This window comes from Pristis pectinata, chromosome 13 (assembly GCF_009764475.1).
Source record: "Pristis pectinata isolate sPriPec2 chromosome 13, sPriPec2.1.pri, whole genome shotgun sequence".
Classification (NCBI taxonomy): Eukaryota; Metazoa; Chordata; class Chondrichthyes; order Rhinopristiformes; family Pristidae; genus Pristis; species Pristis pectinata.
The window spans coordinates 31,215,665-31,234,264 of record NC_067417.1 but is presented as its reverse complement, the minus strand read 5'-3'; the positions used below and the strand labels follow the sequence as shown (position 1 = coordinate 31,234,264).

Here is an 18,600-nt window from a genome sequence, read left to right as displayed (position 1 = left end):
GAAGTAGAGGTGCTGGTGAGCTTTCTTGGCTGTGGTGTGGTTGGACCAGGACAGGCTATTGGTGATGTTCACTCCTTGGAACTTGAAGCTCTCAACCCTCTCGACCTCAGCACTGTTGTAGATAGGTGCATGTGCACCGCCCCTCTTCCTGAAGTCAATGACTAGCTCTTTTGTTTTGCTGACATTGAGGGAAAGATTGTTGTCGTGACACCATGTCACAAAGCTCTCTATCTCCTTCCTGTACTCCAACTCATCGTTATTTGAGATATGGCCCACTATGGTGGTATCATCTGCAAACTTGTAGATGGCGTTAGAGCAGAATCTGGCCACGCAGTTGCAAGTGCATAGGGAGCAGAGCACTGAGGATACAGTCTTGAGGGACACCAGTGTTGAGAATAATCGTGCCAGAAGTGTTGCTGCCTATCCTTGGTGACCAACAGACCGCAATCAGTAAGTCAAGGATCCAGTTGCAAAGGGAGCTGTTGTGTCCCAGGTCTCGGAGTTTGGAGATGAGTTTGCTTGGAATTATAGTATTGAAGCTGGAGCTGTAGTCAAAAAACAATAGTCTAACATAGGTGTCTTTACTGACTAGATGCTCGAGAGATAAATGTAGGGCCAAGGAGATGGCGCTCGCCCTAGACCTGTTTCGATGGTAGGTGAATTGCAGTGGGTCGAGGTTTTCTGGGAGGCTGGAGTTAGCTTTTGTTTTCCACGCTGTCCAGACAGATCATGCCATACATAATTACATTGAGGTACTAAAAAAAAGATAGAATGTCAAATATAGTGTTGCAGTTAGCCGTTATAATCCCGCCCCCGGACCCCTCAGCCTTGCAAGGTCACTAGGTGCCAACTTTTATATGATGACTGAAATCAGATAACTGGGAATAGACAAAGCAAAAACCTTCCTGCTCTGCATCAGTCCACAGTCATCGCTGGTGGCAATTGACTAATAACATTCATAACTTTTTTCCATAATAGAAATTTTCACTAAAGAAAGAATACTGTGTGTTTAGCTGTCATATACTAACACTAAAAAGTAATTATAAAATTCACTATAATTATTAAAAATAGAGTCATCCAACTCCCTGTTAGATAGATTTCAAGTATATGGCCCATGTCTCAAAATCATAAACCCATTTATAAAGAACAATGGCTTAGAAATTAATTTGATGCTTCGTGGGAGCAGTAACATCACAGTGACTTGTTCATCTATGCCGATATACACTGGATCATTTGGATTATGGTTTTCAATAACAATCCTAATGCAACAGTGCAGACATTTTCATTAGGCTATACTTCCTAATAAGGGAAACAGTATGTGTGATGATACTTTGTCATTGAATTTTATGCAGCTGCCAGCACTTTGCTATATAGCTAATATGTCAGAACTTCAGTTCTTAAAGGGATCCTCTGCACAAACTGCTGCAAATGGTCTGCTTATGCAATTATGGAAAGAGATTTTGGCGTGGGAATGGAATGGTTCCATTCCACCACCCACTATCGACAGCCCCTCTTTGCCCACACACTACTGACCACACCATGGAGAGCCTGGAGGATGAAATTCTTTCTGAGAGGGAGATGCTATGTGGAAGGAATTGGAAGGCTTTCAAGAACCTTGACAGCTGGCATGAAATAGCAGCAGAACCCTCATCCACCAGTGAACCTTCAGGTAATATGGAGCAATGCAAAAAAAAAGTACCATGACCTGACAAAATGTGTCAAGGTGAGAACTCAAAGATTTCAAACTGCACATCAAATGTCCTGCATTCAGCTGCAAAACTCAGGCCCCCAAAGGCACACACATACTGCTATATTTAGACATACACAGACACACATACTCTCCTGCACTCAGACAGACAAACACATTTGGAGATGGCCACTAAGATATAGGTATATAGATCAAATAAGAGAAGCATGTCATTGATGCAGTAAGTAAAAGAGACTCCTCTTTGTCTTTTAGGCTTTCCCTTAATCACCAACTGGCAAAGCAGAGAAGGAGATTACTCTCAAGCTCACAGCCTGATCAGGACGGAGGAAGAATCCTCTTCCTCATGGATATTGGGCAGCCAAGTCTCATGACCCAGATACTGGAGAGTTGGTGTTGAATTTACCTAATATGCATACATCTTATGGACCCTCATGATCACTACGTAATGCACACGACTACATGTGTCTTTGCATGTAGCCATGAACTTTTGGTCTTTATTGAGCAGGTTCTCCAGTGAAGTCCATCACCACCACCCCAAAACCAACACAAAGCCAGGGGTAAGAGGGACCCATAGCATCAAAGAGCCCAATTCTGTTAAACTCTAAATTCAGATGAACTCTTGATCTCCCAATCAACCTCATCGTGGCCCTTGCACTTTATATGTCTACCTGCACCGCACCTTCTCTGTAGCTGCAACACTACATTCTGCATTCTGTCTTTTTACTACCTCAGTGTAATTATGTATAGCATTTGTCTGGACAGCATGCAAAACAGAAGCTTTTCACTGTATCTCAGTACGTGACAAACAAAACCAATACCAAAGATGGAGATTTTATTTTAATTCACTACCCAAGAGAGTTGTGGATGCTGTATCATGAGATAGTTAGATTTTTGGGCTGTAAGGAACTCAAGGGTTATGGGATTGGGAAGGAAAGTGGAGCTGAAGCCAACAATCAGATCTTATTGATAGTGGAGCTGGTTTAAGGCACTGTGTGACCTACTTCTCCTGTTTCTTATGTTAGAAACCCCTCATGGTCCAGGTCCACCCTTCCATGTTGCTGCTGAATGCTTCTCTGAATACTGGAATTAAGTTTTTCAGTAGATTCCACATCAGAAGTCCATCAAAGAATGGCCTTTCCTCAGTGACTTAACACCATGGATCTTTGTCAAATGAAAATATTTGACTGTTGCTGTATCCCCGATTCATCAGACCCACAGTGGTCGATGTATATGACTGAGCTGAGAACTTGTGGACTGTGGTCTTCAGAAGATCCTGTGGATCATTAAGTGGTCCCTGACTGAACATCCAGTTAGGGTCTATCTTCTGCAATGCTGTGTCACCTGCTGTTCCCATTGCTGATCTTGCTGCAGTTGCTTTCCTTCACTTTCTTCCCCTTCAGTTCCTTCTACTCATCTTCTTGATGATGCTGTTGGATGAGAGATCTGCTCTTTCGTTAGCTCAGGTGTGAAGGATGCAGTAGATAGAGAGTTGTGTAAGCCACCCCTACAGAGCTACATTTTGAGGAGGCCAGTGCCTGTTTCTACGAGGTCACGTGGCTTTCATTCCAGAGGCACTGAGCTGCTGCGGCTGAAGAACTGACAGGAACAAAGGACTATCCAGTAACCCTCAAGATCCAATGTTCAGGGTTATGGAGCTCCTTAAATACATTAGATTAAATGGTCTACCTAAAAATGAATGATTTGTAAGCTCCCTAGTTATCTGTAATTAATCAGATCTGATGATTAATGTGGAGTGAGTAGTCGTCCTTTTGATGAACAAAGAGCATTGTGGGCAATACGAGTGCCGCTTATCACCACTTTATCAATTAATTCATTTTAGGAAACCCACGATGCTGACATATTTGTGAACCTATGCAGGCTTATGTTATCTGCTAAAAGAAGGGTAGAATAATTCCCTTTTCCTTAAGGATACAGTGCCCGTGACTTCCACAATTCTGTGGTAAGCAGAACACTGTGCAATGAGATACAGGTCAGCCAACATTGCCTGGAATGATCTGGAGGCATGGAAGTTGAAGATAATAATGAACTTAACTTTGATAATGGAGAACAGACCAGGCGTGTCATCTAGTCATGAAGCCATTTGGAGCATTCCTTGTATTAAAAATATATAAATCTAATAAGAGTATATCGCAACTGAACGGCAAACTAACTTCTACAAAGACATTGATCTCCCTAATTGGTTTTGTTCAAGATGCTATATCAATTTTATCGAAAAAGATTTCTGAATGGCTACAGATGAGCTGTGGGGTTACCATTTTATCCACATGTACAACGGTAAACAGAAAACACCATAAATGCACTCAAACAATACAATTAAATATACTCCAATAACATTTTTTAAATATTTTTACTTAACAAAAATCAGGCTCAATAATCGAGGGGAAAAAAGTCAGAACCATCAAAAAAAAACTCCTACACTGTTTTTCGTCTTACCATTTCACAGAGAAGAGCACAGATATTAAGGAATCTGTGTGCCGACTTTAGATGTTAAGATCTCATCACAGACATTGTCTATTACTCATATTTACTTGCCAGCCAAAAATGCAGTTTACCTACCTTGTGGCTAGCTGACAGTATTCCATATCCATGTTATTATATCACTTCAGGATATAAAATTTGAGTTTCATTCTGCTTGCTTTATATTTGGTCCTTCATAATTCAATGATCCAAAATCTGCAGCCTTTTCATTGCCAAATAATTTCACTGCTGCTTTTATAAAAGCTGTATTTGATTTAACATCTCTAGCTGTCACCAATGTATTTACAGAAAGCTAATGTGTCCATGATACCTTTTTGGGCATGTGCAGATCTATATGGAGTCGAACAGAAACTGGCCCTTCAGCCAAACCATCTCTATGTTGACTATTGTACCTACTTATTACTAATCCCATTTACCCACATATGGTCCAGATCCTTCTATACCTTGACAATACAAGTGCTTGTCATGATGCTTCTTAAATGTTGTAAGAGTATCTGCCTCCACCACCATCTCAGGCAGCCCAGTTCCAGATTTCAACCATTTTGTGTGAAAAAATGTTCCCTCAGATCCCCTCTAAACCTCCTACTTCTCACTTTATACCCATGCTCTCTTGTTTTAGACACCCCCATCGTAGGAAAAAGACTCTTACCATCTACCCTGTCTATCTCCCTCATAATTTTGTATACATCTATCAGGTCACCACTCAGTCTCCCCCACTCCAGGAAAAACAAATCTCTCCTTATTGCTGAAATGCTCCAATCCAGGCAACATCTGCCATTGTTCCAATCAACTTTCCAGCATGACCAATATCATAGTGTAGCCTAAGACAATCCTTGCTATCTGCAACATCACAAATTTTCACACAATATAGCTGAACCTTATATCCAAACAGAATTTGTAATGAATGGTCAATTGTTGTGAAATGATCATGTCAAATAATTATTCTTTCTTACTCATATTGTTGATTTTCAGCAGTGGAAAGGGTTTGCAGCTTCAAGCTCCTGGGCATCAACAACTCAGAGGATCTATCCTGGGCCCAACACAATGATGCAATCATGAAGAAGGCATGCCAGCGGCTCTACTTCATTAGGAGTTTGAGGAGATTTGGTATGTCACTGAAGACTCTTGCAAATTTCTATCTATGACTGGTTGCATCACCACCTGGTATGGAGGCTCCAATGTGCAAGATTGAAAGAGGCTGCACAAGGTTGCAGACTCAGCCAGCTCCATCATAGGCACAACCCTCCCCACCATTTGAGGACATCTTCAAGAGGTGGCTCATCCATCATTAAGGACCCTCACCATCCGGGACATGCTCTCTTCATGTTACTACCACTGGGGAGAAGGTACAGAATTTGAAGACCACACTCAACGTTTCAGGAACAGCTTCTTCCCCTCCGCCATCAGATTTCTGAATGGTCCACGAACCCATGAACACCACCTCGATATTCCTTTTTTGCACTATTTATTTTTGTAACTTACAGTAATTTTTATGTCTTGCACTGTACTGCTGCAAAACAAATTTCACATGTCCGTGATAATAAAGCTGATTCTGATTTCTATCATTCAACACGTGCACGCACATCATCAAAGAATTCTAATGAATTTAATGGCAAATATTACCCTTTCATCAAGTTAGAAAAATGTAATCCTAAAGTAATTGAATTCTATTTGTTGCATTTTCAAACAAATGTCTGGTTCAAAGAATAACAATAGGTTTTCAGAATTTTTAGCACCCAAGACAATGAGGATTAGTATTATTTCTGCAGCAGCTATCTCTAACTAGGTATTTCCAATTCATTGTGAAAAGTGAAAATGGACTGCAGTGTGGAGCATTAAAAGTTTATTTGGATGTGATGGAGATAGGGAATGGCTCATGATACATTTTCATGAATTCTGCGGTTAATCTTTTGTGCATCTATTGAAATCTGCATAAATTAAACTTTGCTACTGATACAACTAACTGATTAACTTCTGTACTATTGTTCTGTCGTTCAATTATGAATGGGCAGTATCCATTAGAAACAAATCATCCCCTCAGTAAAATTGGGACAACTTTTGGGTGCCAAACAACTGTATACTTCCTCTTCCTTTCCTCACATTTTAACAGTACCTGCCTTTGTTCACTTGTCAATAATTTTCCATTTCCTCACAGTCGAGCATTTTAACTAACTGTGTTTTGCTTCCGTGACTTCAGAAAATAAAGCTGAGCTGTGTCGGTCTCACATTAGCAGTTCTTTTCACATATCTTGTACTTGGTGCTGGATTGAATAGCACTCTCTCTGGATTGGTGTGCATGACATGGACGTGCATCAACTTCATCCTTTTACATCAGTTTGTTTCTTCTTCCTCTAGCTATTAGGCTGCAAAAGTCAGGATTACCAAACAGATAAAATCTTTTCTCGGCTGTTAATATTTAAAGGATTTTCCCATTTAGTCCTTGATTAGTGGTGAAAATGTTTGGAACAGGTTAAATTAATATTCAAGTATTACAAGTGAACTTCAGACTACAGTTACTGTATAGTATTACAGGCAATCACCCAATAAATCTAACTCAAAAAACTTACAGAAATAGTTGTGATGTTTCTTTAGGATAGAAAAAATAACCACCATATGATTAAGATGCTTCTAATATCCTGGTTTCTAAAAAGTGCTTCTTAAATAGTTTTGAAAAATAGTTATTTCCAAAAACCTCAAGATACCAGTGTATTTGAAAGGTACCCAAATATGTATGAAATTATGGAATACACCTTAAACTACCCTCTTGCTCTATTGTTTTACCTGTAGGTATAGCTCATTTTTTCCAATTACTATGTAAATATGCTCTTCATTCTGAAAACTTGGAAACCCCTCCAAAGATGTGATCTTTATTGATCTTTTACAGAAGATTGAGATGCTTGCCTTGGATATCAACATGTTACCTGAAAGACATGAGGCCATATCTGTTCTGTTATGTCCCTCGAATTAGTGGCCAGGTGAGTTAAAGTAAAAATACTAGCATGTACATTTGCATTTACTAATATATATTTTCCTTACATCCTGATGACATTGGAGGCCATTCAGCATATCAAGTCTGCTGGTTACCAAAGCAATCCTATTCCCTCACTTACTTCCCTGTAACCTATTCTCTCTCACATGACCATTGTTACCTGTCTGATTCCAACCAGCCACCTACACCAAGGATAATTTACAGTAGCCTGTTAACCTATCAAGCAGCATATCAGGGATGTGGGAGGAAACTGGAGCACCTGGGTAAAACCTCACAAAGAGAACTCCACACAGACGGCAGCAGAGGTCAGGATTGAGCCCAGGCTGCCAGAGCTGTGAGAAAGCTGCAGTATCTGCAGCACCACAATAGCCCCCAAATGTTCCCAAAACCTCCCAGACATTAGTTTTTAAGGTGATGTCATTGTCACATCACCTATTGTCTTCAAAGCAAACACTACTGTTCATTTTGCACGTGAACCCAAGATAAATCTTACTTTCAGCATATTGAACAGACTTGCCAGTCAGATTTTTTTCCTGAGCAGTCTGCCCTCCCTTTTTAATCTTAGCATGCTAAACTTACTCATTCCATTTACATTTTCTGGGAACATATTTTATATTTCCTTCTATCTCTTGTATCATTTCAAAATGACCATAATAATCCTCACTTTAATGCAAAATATGTCCATTATGCTTTCTAGTTACCGACAGGTTGTAGATTAGAAATATACATACCAGGATACATACTGATATTTGATGTCTGATTTATGCTGTTAGCCAATCTGAGACAGCAGTAGTAGATCTATAATTAGTTTTTCAACTGACATTGATAAGAATACACATCAATTACCCCTATTGGAAGAACAAATGTACAAAGTTGTCAAAGTTGCAATAGCTACTTCCATCAATTCTGAACCTGAATCGTAGAATCATTTATCAAATTGTTTAAATGATCTTCACAACAACCAACCTGGAATCTGTAACTACAAATGGTTTCTTTGAACTGTCATATTGCCAACTGATACCTATTATAAAACTGGTTGCCATTGCATTTTCCACCATGAATTTCAGCAAAGACATAAGGACAAGGAATAGGATGGATACAAACTCTCCTTCGGTCTTTCAATAATAAATAGTTTTCCCTCACGCATGAAATAAAGCCATCCAGATGGCGCTGCAGATGGGAGAAGCTTCCTGGTTTATAATTTGAATGAAGTGTTTCTGTGTTGGGCATATACTTCCCAGTAGAATTTTTGAACTAAGCTGATGCAAGGGAGTACAGCTGTTGCTTCATAACCAGGGAACAAGAGGATCACTTCTGTTGCTGTTGAGCAATGAATCCTCAAGTCTGCCTTTGGGTTTTCAATAGGAGATGATAGGAAAGGTAAAGTAAGATATACAAAAGATAAAGAGCCACATAGAAAGAAAACGTGTGGGAAAGAAGAAAATAGAAAAATTGTGGAAGAGGTAAAATAGTTATAAAGGGACTCAGAAGAAAGAAACAGAATAAGACAAATAGCAGATGTTTTATGGTGAAAGAGCCTAATGTGTGTGAGGGCTGTGAGAGGTGTGTGTTGCATAAACAGCGAGTGTTTCAGGGCTGGAACTGCATCTAGTATTTGAGAGTTTGAGCAAACAAGTGAGATTATGCAATGTTCTCTTCCACTGGTCCCAGGTTCACAGTAACTCACGGCTCTCTCTGGCAGCAATCTCCCAGTGCCATTTCATTTCAGGCTTTGTGCAAGAAGCACAATGGAAAATTGTCCTCCAGCTGGGTTGCAATAACTAAATACGAGTTCCCATTGCAGCACCACTTCAGTGCCTGAAAGTCAGGGCAGAAGAATTGTTTGCCCTGTTTGTTCTGTGTTTCAAATAAAAACAGCAAAATATTATTTGCTGTCAGCTATTACTAAAACAAATGGCCAAATTATGCGATTACATCCATTATCTCCTTTACAAGGCTGTACAGATAGGTTTTATGACAATTTAGGGTCAACCATACCCATCCAGCTATTGTAGAAGGCAGTTAGAAATGATGTTAAAAACACAGCAGTTGATTTTCCCTCAGTGACCCAAAATGTTCATTTTGCCATACACTGAGTGAAACATGATGTTCTGGTCTACATCTGGATCCCTGGCAACCTCAGATAGCCCTGGGGACTGGCCAAAGACAGGAAGTCAAGTATTTTCTTTTCCCCTGACAATGCCCCCTTTCTCAGCACCTCCAAATTTGGTAGCCAGATGTCCTAATCACAGAGGCTTGACATGACTGCAGCTATCTTCAGATTTCTGTCCTTTCATGTTGGCACAAGGCTCTGCCAGGTAGTGTTGTATGCCATGGATGCCTCCTGGCACTGCTCACAGCCTGGGAATGAATTATCAGAACTACTATAACTCCAGCTGTACAGCTCCATTTAGTGCGAGGATAGAAGGGGTGCCAGGAAAATCAGTCTTGTGCATTTCATTTTAGCTGAAAGAAAAAATACCAAGAATATCAACCAAAACTATTGCCAATGAACAGGAATTATTCGCATTCAAGGCAATACCAGTCACTAAAATGAGTGTGGCATCCCTGTAGGTCTTGAAGCAAAGGATAATAGAAGCAACAATCTTTCTTTTCAACAAAGTGCCCCAATATAGTTACTGATAAAAAAAATATTAAGGCAAATTGTTATTTGGAATTTGAAGTCATCTTAAATTCCACCCGCTCCCCCCAATTATTAAATAATCCACACGGTGTCAGTTTTTCCTCCATATTTGAGTTTTGTTTTGCAGATGGTAAGTAGACTTCTATTCAGTCGCATTTCAGTTGGAAGAAGGCAAATTTTCAACCGTCTTATGCCTCTAATGACTTTCAATGCCTGTGGCACTATAACCTAACAAGTTGGACCTGGATGTAATGTGGCAAGTACCACTGGGAAACTGCTTCCATGAATCCATCTGATTCAACATAATCTGTTGAAATGAATACTTGTACTTTAATGAACCAGGTCCTTGAATCATCAAGTATTGGTGTCATAATTGCAAACATCCAGTGAAGAATGGAGGCAAGATGGTAGGAGATCTAGAACTGATGCCACTTTACATCACTTAGAAATCAAGTTTGTGAGAATTCTTCCTCGATGACATGGAAATAACTTCTCAAAGTGAACACAGGAAGATAAATAGAAATAGGAATAGATCATTCCGCTCCTCACATCTGCTCCACGTTGAATTAGATTGTTGCTGAAAGGCGTAACTGTTCATCACTATTTTGTTGATCTTAGTGGTTTGCCCTCTTGAATCAAAACACTCCCATATCCAATGTTCTTCAGCAGAATAGATGGCAATGAACAACTGCAATTTGTTTTTACAAAGCATTCAACATCCATTGAGTTGAAGTAATTATGAGAACTCTGCTTGTAGCACAATCTTAAAGTCTGGTTGATGGCATTTCCTAATCTAGTCATGCACCTGACTGGAGACCATCAACTATTTGACAGGCTGGCAAATAGCCATCTGGATTAGTTCCCAGGTATCCAAATACAGCTGGGATTCCAGGATGCTGATGTATCTAATGTGCACTAAGGGCTGAGAATAATACTTCACCTTTGCTGAGGCCACAAAGTATAGCTCCCTTCTACAAACCAGTTTGTACTTGGTGGAGCAAAAATATAACCAACTTCAATGGTTTGCAAGATTTCATTGACGAATCACTTCAGGCAGAAAGAGCAGCAAATATGAAAGATTGCAAAGCTCCTTCCATTACAGCAAGTGACAGTAGTGGAATATGGCCAGATAATTTGATGTGTAAACAGTTTTCAAACTTGTGCACCATATAAGGGTTGATTCTTGGTACGGTTTAAGCTTTATTCTTCTCTCCTCCCCCTTAGGATTCTGATGTCATTGACGAGAAAGATGCCAAGCTGTTAAGAATAATTGAACTACTCTACACTCTGGAGTATCTGGAAGGCACTGTAATGCATAATGGGAAAAAGAGTGCAGTTGCAATTCATCTATTCAAGATGTGCTATGTCCCTGATAATTTTCCCAATTGGAAAGTTTGCCAACCCACTGATTCTGAGATAGAGCTGAAGATAAATGCTTATATATAAAGTGTAACCTTTATTGCAATCAATCCTCTTCCATGTGAATTATCTTGATTGACGGTTGTTACCTGCACTATAGGCAATATTTGTCATGTTACAAGGTGGTTTAGTTATGTTTTCGAAAAGAGTTTTTAATTTGACCAACATAAGAAAATTAAAAACTGGTTTGCTTTTCTAAGTAGTTATGAAATGAACTATCAATATTACTAAATTAAAAGCTTTTTAAAAGTATACTGAAACTTTAATAAAAATATTTAATGCACAAATCCAGTTTTTATACACTGATTACTAAATATCAGCCATTTTACAATTGAATGTTGGAACAAGTTCAAGTGAAAATACAAATTTTGGCTCAACTTCAAACCAGCCTCCATGGATCTCTGCTTATTTTTTCATTAAAGCTTCACGGTAGGCAATAAATCGCCGTAGATTAATCTTCACGTTGTCAAGGACCAATCGTTGATCTACGGTGAGGTTACCTTTTCCTTCCTTTTGGATCTAAAACAAAAGTTTACAGTTGGAGAAACATAATAAATGTAAAGAAATATTTATATTTATGAATATTTGTTTAACAGCCATTTTACAGATCAAGATCAGTCACGGTCTTGCTTAAACAGAGTTTCATTACTACGTATACAGTATATTACTACTGCTAATACGGTGTATTTTACAGCAATTACCCTCAATTTGAAAACTGGTTGGAAGGACTTCAGGGTATGGACCAGCTTCATCTCATCTGCTGCCTTGTCCGCCTCTTTTCCATCAGCAAAGACATCAATGATGGCATCCAGGGCTTCACCTACGACTACGAGTGAAGAATCCTTGGTGACTACTTGGAGCAAAAAATTACCCATCATCTGGAATTTATAAACACATGGTATGATAGAAGGTAAAATATTTACCAATAATGTAGGCGACTGACATTTTTTTTAAACTCAGTTACACAGTGGGTGCAAAACTACTGCAACAGAGATCTTTCACATCTTTGTGTTTGCTATATTTGCATAATTAAATAAGTCAATATAATTTGGTTTAAACTCAGGAACGGAGTTGTGAAAACAGGATATTTGATGTTGTATATTATTTTCTGATACCTTGAGAGTTTCAGCTGTGTTATCCTCTTTGGCAATTACGTTACCACTAATTCCCATCATGGCAACCACATTGACTCGAGCACTGGTGTTTTCGCACTGGGCTCCTGCTTCACATAATATCATTAGCTGCTCTGCACTCATACATTGCTTTGTGATGGAAAAGAAAGGGTTAAAATGAGATGGGCCATTAAGAGAAGCTAGGCAAAGTATTAACTGGAACATCATTGACTTTTACGATTTTGAGTTATCAATTGTGTTTCAACCAGAAAAGCCAGTACTGTGACTATATTATTTCATTGGCTGAGGTGAGACAAGCTCATTAACTATATCATAATATAGTACATCTTTCCACCTTAACTTAGTGCATTTCTTATGAAAGCCTCCTTGTGATATTTCATCATTACAAATTTGGATAACTTTATGCGAGCTAGCCAAATTCCAGTGGACAGGATTTTTAACCTCAGTACCAGGATTTTGCAATTGCGATACAGAATCACTTTTGTCTCAGTTTGAAGTACAAACATACCAATACAAACTTTAGGAATGTTTGAATAAAGGAAAACCAGAGTCCATAATCATTTGGACTAACCTCATTTTGGATAGATCTAAGACACAAGAATTTCTCAGTTTAAAAATCACTAAAAAAGGGCATTTAGAATCCAACACATCACCTATTATGGCAGCTGCAATCTCTTGCTGACCTTTTATTTATTTGAAACTCATTTTGAAAGGCAGCCTTCAAACAATTTCAACTGTTGTTAGTAAATCTACTGTCTTACTTGAGGAAGATTATGGGAAGACATGATCTGCATCAATGACCTTATAGCACTTGTCACAGCCTCTAAGAACTCCGAGTCCTTTGGGACCTCTGCAACAAAATTAAAACAAAGATGTGACAGACACAGCAACTACATGAGGCAATCAAATGTAATCACATTAAACGTCTGAATTTCAAGCTATTCAAGTTCACTGCAGCATGGCTCTTGCGTATTACAGTAGATATATTAGGGCCTTGAATTTGTGTTTGTTTCCAGGGCGTGTTGACATCAAGACAGAGGTGGTGTAGGGGTTCTTGAAGAACATTAAGGTGGATAAGTTCCCAGGGCCTGATGGGATCTATCCCAGGTTATTGAGAGGGGCAAGAAAGGAGATTACTGGGGCCTTCACCAAGATCTTTGTATCCTTTGTAGTCACAGGCGAGGTCCCAGAGGACAGGAGAATAGACAATGTTGATCCACTGTTTAAGAAATGCAATAGGAACAAACCAGGAAATTAAAGCCAGTGAGCCTTACATCAGTGGTAGCGAAATGATTGGAGAAGATTCTAAGATTCTACGATTCTACTCACACTTGGAAAAGCACAGATTTATTAGGGATAGTCAGCGTGGCTACATGCCGGGGAGGTCATGTCATACAAACTTTTGAGGAGGTGACAAAGATGATCAATGAAGCTAAGGCAGTGGATCTACACATGTACCTTACTAAAGATTTCAACAAAGTGCCTCATGGTAGGCCAATCCAGAAAATTAAAGCACATGGAGACTTGGTAGATTGGATTCAAGATTGACTTGGCCATAGAAGGGTAGTGGTGGAGGTGTGTTATTCTGACTGGAGGTCTAAGAATAGTGGTGCTGGGACCTCTGTTGTTTCTGATATATACAAATGATTTAGACAAAACTGTAGTTCGGCTGATCAGTAAGTTTGCAGATGACACAAAAGTTGGCCAAGTTGTGGATAGTTTGGAAGGTTGTCAAAGGATTCAGAGGATATAGGCAAATTGGAAATCTGGGCAGAAAAATGGCAGATGGAGTTTAATACAGATAAGTACGAGGTGTTGCACGTTGGGAGATAAAATGTAAGAGGAAAATGCACAGTAAATGGCAGGAACCTTAAGAGCATTCATGTTGAGAAGGATCTTGGGGTGCAAGTCCATAAGCTCCCTGAAAGTGGCAGCACTTCATATCAGATTGGATGATAAAGGTGTACAGCATACTTGTCTTCATTGGCCGGGATACTGAGTAGAAATGTCGGGAAGTCATGTTGCAGCTGTACAAAGCTTTGATTAGGCCATTTTTGGAGTATTGAGTGCAGTTCTAGTGACTCTGCTACAGGAAGGATGTGGGGGCTTTGGAGAGGGTGCAGAAGGAGTTCACCAGGATTTTGCCTGAATTAGAGAGTACTAGCCATAAAGAGGGATTGGACAAACTTGGGATTGTTTTCTCTGGCGCATCGGAGGCTGAGGGGCCACCTGATGGAGGCATAGATAGGGTAGATGGTCAGAATAGTTTTCCCCAGGTTGGAAATATCGAAAACTAGACAGTATAGCTTTGAAGGCAAGAGGGGGAAAAGTTAAAAAGGAGATTTACAAAGCACATTTTTTTTATATGTACAGAGAGTGGTAGGTGCCTGGAATGAGCTGCCAAGGGAAGTGGTGGAAGCAGATACAATCACGGCATTCAAGGGGCATTTAGACAGGCATATGAACAGACAGGGAATGGAGGGATATAGACCATGTGCAGGCAGATGGGATCAATTTAGATTGACATCATGGTCAGCCCAAACATTGTGGGCCAAAGGGTCTGTTCCTGTGCTGTACTGTTCTGTTCTCTGATAGCCAGAGATATTTAAAAACTATTGATAAGGATGTGAATGATTCCAAAAAAATAAAATTGTTCAAATGGTTCAAAAAAAATTCTAACCATTAAAGATATAACTTGCCTTCATCCTACTAATCTCCATGCTGGTAATTTCCAATCAAATCAATGGGATGACTAATATAGGACTGGAGATGCAATTCCACTGTACATTGCTGAGAATGGTGGTGAAGAGGTGGCAAAGCCTGGCTAAACAGGAATCCAGCATCAGAGCGGATTGACATAAGTGCCAACATATGCACATCTTCTTCCAGGTCTTTTCAAGTCCAAGACTTGCAAGCAAGGAGAGGAAGGCAGTTAAACATCAGATGTTCCACCACAGCCAACATGACCTTGTATGTTATAATTTGCAACTGGATCAAAAATGGAAACTCTGTGCACTGTGATTTTTTTTTCTAATTTTATTTTGCTTCTGAAAACAGGATTAAAATGCATTTATGATACCACTGAACTTTAGGTTCCCTTTCCAAATACTAATTAAAAAAAAAGATTAATTTGCAGTTGATTGCTGAAAATCAGGCTTTGAACTCTGGTCCTCTACTGTCAGGAACTATTCAACATTTCATAACAAGGCACTATCTATTTTGTTAACCCGAGCTTAATATTCTGAAAAATAAACTGAATATAATCTATACTTGGAATACAGGAAAGGTGTAAGTGATAGTATTTATAACTATTGTTACCCAGTAACTCACCTGACTGAGAGAAAACAAGCTTTCCAAGATGCTGTGAAAGAGAATAAAGTGCATCTGGTCCACCAAGCCCCTCCACATCCAATACTGATAAAAGATTATGCAGGCAGGTCAGTGCTCTGCATTGTATTCGCTTCATTCTACAAAAACAAGGCAGTGTTTAAGGTTCTAACTTTAATAATATGTTTGTATCCATTAACCTAAGATGCAAGGTTTCTACTTACTTTTCAATCAAATGTCGCCATGAAGGACTTTCCATACATGCATCTACTGTTACACTGTCTGTGAATTCTGTCTTCTCCAAAACCTGCGGATTTATCAATTAAAACAAACATTAACCAAAAGCAGAACAGATTGTCAGCGCCCAGAGAGCTGCCAAACACCAGGGAATGAATAACAGCAACTTAAGAACTGCCCAGTCTTTGCACTGCAATCTTACTGGAATGCTTATTTCTATAAACCAGATGCTGGGAGATATAATCAGTAAGAACCTTTGTGTAGGTAGCTTTCTTCAACTTGACTATGTTACTATACAAGCAGAAGTTTGTATTAATTAACTGTGTCAAACCAGAACGAGGCCTTTTGTGGTCAATATAAACAAAATCTCTATGTGGGACCACAGGAAGCAGTAACAGTTTTACAGACACAACACAAAAATCTGGACTTCTGCTTCCAGGAACTTTCTTCTTCTAACATTCCTGAAACTCTCCAAACTAATCCAGTGATTTAGTTTGCTCCTGGCCATGTGCACTGCCAAACACAACAAGTGGTTTCTGGACCCACTTAAATGGACCAGCTCATTTCACCTGCCCATTCTGCATCACAACCAAAGGTTGAAGTTCCCCCTTGTTTCCATTCAAATAGGTTTTTATTTAAGGACAAAGCTCCAGACCTTGGTTCATTATTGTGCCAGATATTTAACTGATCTGTACAATATACATACATCTAGAAAACAAAGTAAAAAGTTTTGTCACATCAACTTTATGAATGCTCTATGTGAATATTTTGAAGATTCACACCTGAACAGCAAGTGAGAAACACTAACAAGGTAACAGTTTGATTTCTGTGCTGCTAGAATATACACCCCAGGGAAGAGAAACACATCAGCCTATGCCAACTACATAGGTATGCACAGGAACTGTTGTGGGGTAACATTATATTCTGGAAAGGGGTATCTAACAACTCAGTACAGGTTTGGGGCAACAAGGAGGATGCATTAAAAGATTCTTACTATCCTTCAACATTAACTTTATCCTTATTTTAAATTTATCCTGCATCAATCAGCAAACAATGAAGGTGACTAAAGTTGACAGATGGTGCTGCTAAACTAATCAATGTTCCTTGTTAATAGCTTTCACTATTGTCAGTTAGTCTGACTTCCTGACATACAGCAGTTACATGTAGTGATCCTGTGCACTTCTCCTAATCTTCCAACTTCCAAGCTTTAATTTTGAGAAATATTCTTCAAAGCTAATCATACCCAGCCCAACTACATCTTATAATTGCATAGATCTTATCCAGAGTCTCTGTTAAGAACCACATTTTAAATACATTTCCAGTGAACCTTATCCAATATTAAAATATATTATTTAAATGTGGCTAATTGGTATTGATTAAATATTATAATGTTTTGCCAGCTTTGTGTAAATTTTATTAAAATGGTAAGATGTTTTTTCAAAAATATATTACAAACTGTTAGTTTGAGCTCAAATTTCTGAAGCTAAATTGTCTGCAAGTCTTTCAATAAGATGCTTATTTCTTTGGAAAGGAAAGGTCTGAAACTCTTGATTAGAAAATGGCTAAACAATGTTTTTTTAAATCTCATGTTGACTTGCCAATACCAAAAACTTTAAGGGAATTGCAAGACTAAATATTGAAATCCTTGGGCAAGAACTTGCAGCCAGTTACAAGTCACCCACATTCACTGTGAACCCACTGTCCAGTAAGGAATTAAATTTTCTTCATCCGCTGGAATACAGTTGATTTGTCCAAAGCAGTCCCTATCCTAAATATCAAAGGCCCTTGCTGGAGGTTGTAAGAACAGGTCTGGCACCCAACTCCTGCCCAAGATAATAGTTAAAAACCCAGCTAAACTAGATCCCTGGGTCAAACCAGTCAACTATTTCAAATGGCTCTGAATGTTCCTGATATTCACAACATTCAAAATCTATTAAAAATTAATGAAACAATTGAACAATTAAAGATTCAGCAATTAAAACCCCAAGTAAAAACATTTAAGTACACTGAAGTAATTCATAAAAGTGTAAATTGTCTAATATACCCAACCCTTGCAGCCATCCCTCGAAATGAAGGGATCCTTGCAATCAGCAGATAGACTCCGTGTTCTGTGCAGAATTGCAGCAACTTTGTCCTCCACTGTGGACTCCTTGAAGGGTCCAGTACAAGAACACAACTGGCAAAACTCTTCACTAGAGTGCCCGGGCCTGCACGCAGCTTCCTGCTGTCCACAAGAAGGGATGGAACTGCCAGCATTTCCCAGCAACTTCTAGCTCATTAATTTTGAAACAGTCCCGTGCCCACAACAAAAGCAAAGACTGACAGGTAGCTATCGGGTCATCATTAGAAAGGTTATTGCTGCTTTAAACAAAAAGAGGACAGGTAGCAATTTAACATTCTGAAGTCAACTATCTGGAAAAAGGCAGTTTTATACTTTTAAACCAATTCACTAATTAGACCGCTGTATGAAACTACATTTCCTTCTATATTTATTTCAACCCTACTTGAAGATCAAAAAGAAATCTTTTAAGTTTTTCATAGCTGTGAATATAAATATGATCCAATACAATGGATTCAGGAAGGTCACTTTTGGGAGCACCGTTGGTACCAAACATACTTTAAAAATTTATGCATTACGTACGTT

The 18,600-nt window shown here is 39.0% G+C and overlaps 1 protein-coding gene across 1 annotated transcript in view; it reads right to left on the bottom strand.

The window, feature by feature from the left end:
• Nucleotides 1-11,376: 11,376 nt before the first annotated feature.
• heatr3 (HEAT repeat containing 3) overlaps nucleotides 11,377-18,600 on the bottom strand; it is a 39,365-nt gene continuing 32,141 nt past the window's right edge. The window contains exons 10-15 of the mRNA XM_052028442.1: nucleotides 15,944-16,026; nucleotides 15,723-15,859; nucleotides 13,154-13,242; nucleotides 12,375-12,521; nucleotides 11,961-12,137; nucleotides 11,377-11,778 (exon numbers count right to left, since the gene is read on the bottom strand). Coding sequence (XP_051884402.1) covers nucleotides 11,665-11,778; nucleotides 11,961-12,137; nucleotides 12,375-12,521; nucleotides 13,154-13,242; nucleotides 15,723-15,859; nucleotides 15,944-16,026 — 747 coding nt within the window. The 3' untranslated portion in view covers nucleotides 11,377-11,664. The remainder of the gene's footprint in view (nucleotides 11,779-11,960; nucleotides 12,138-12,374; nucleotides 12,522-13,153; nucleotides 13,243-15,722; nucleotides 15,860-15,943; nucleotides 16,027-18,600) is intronic.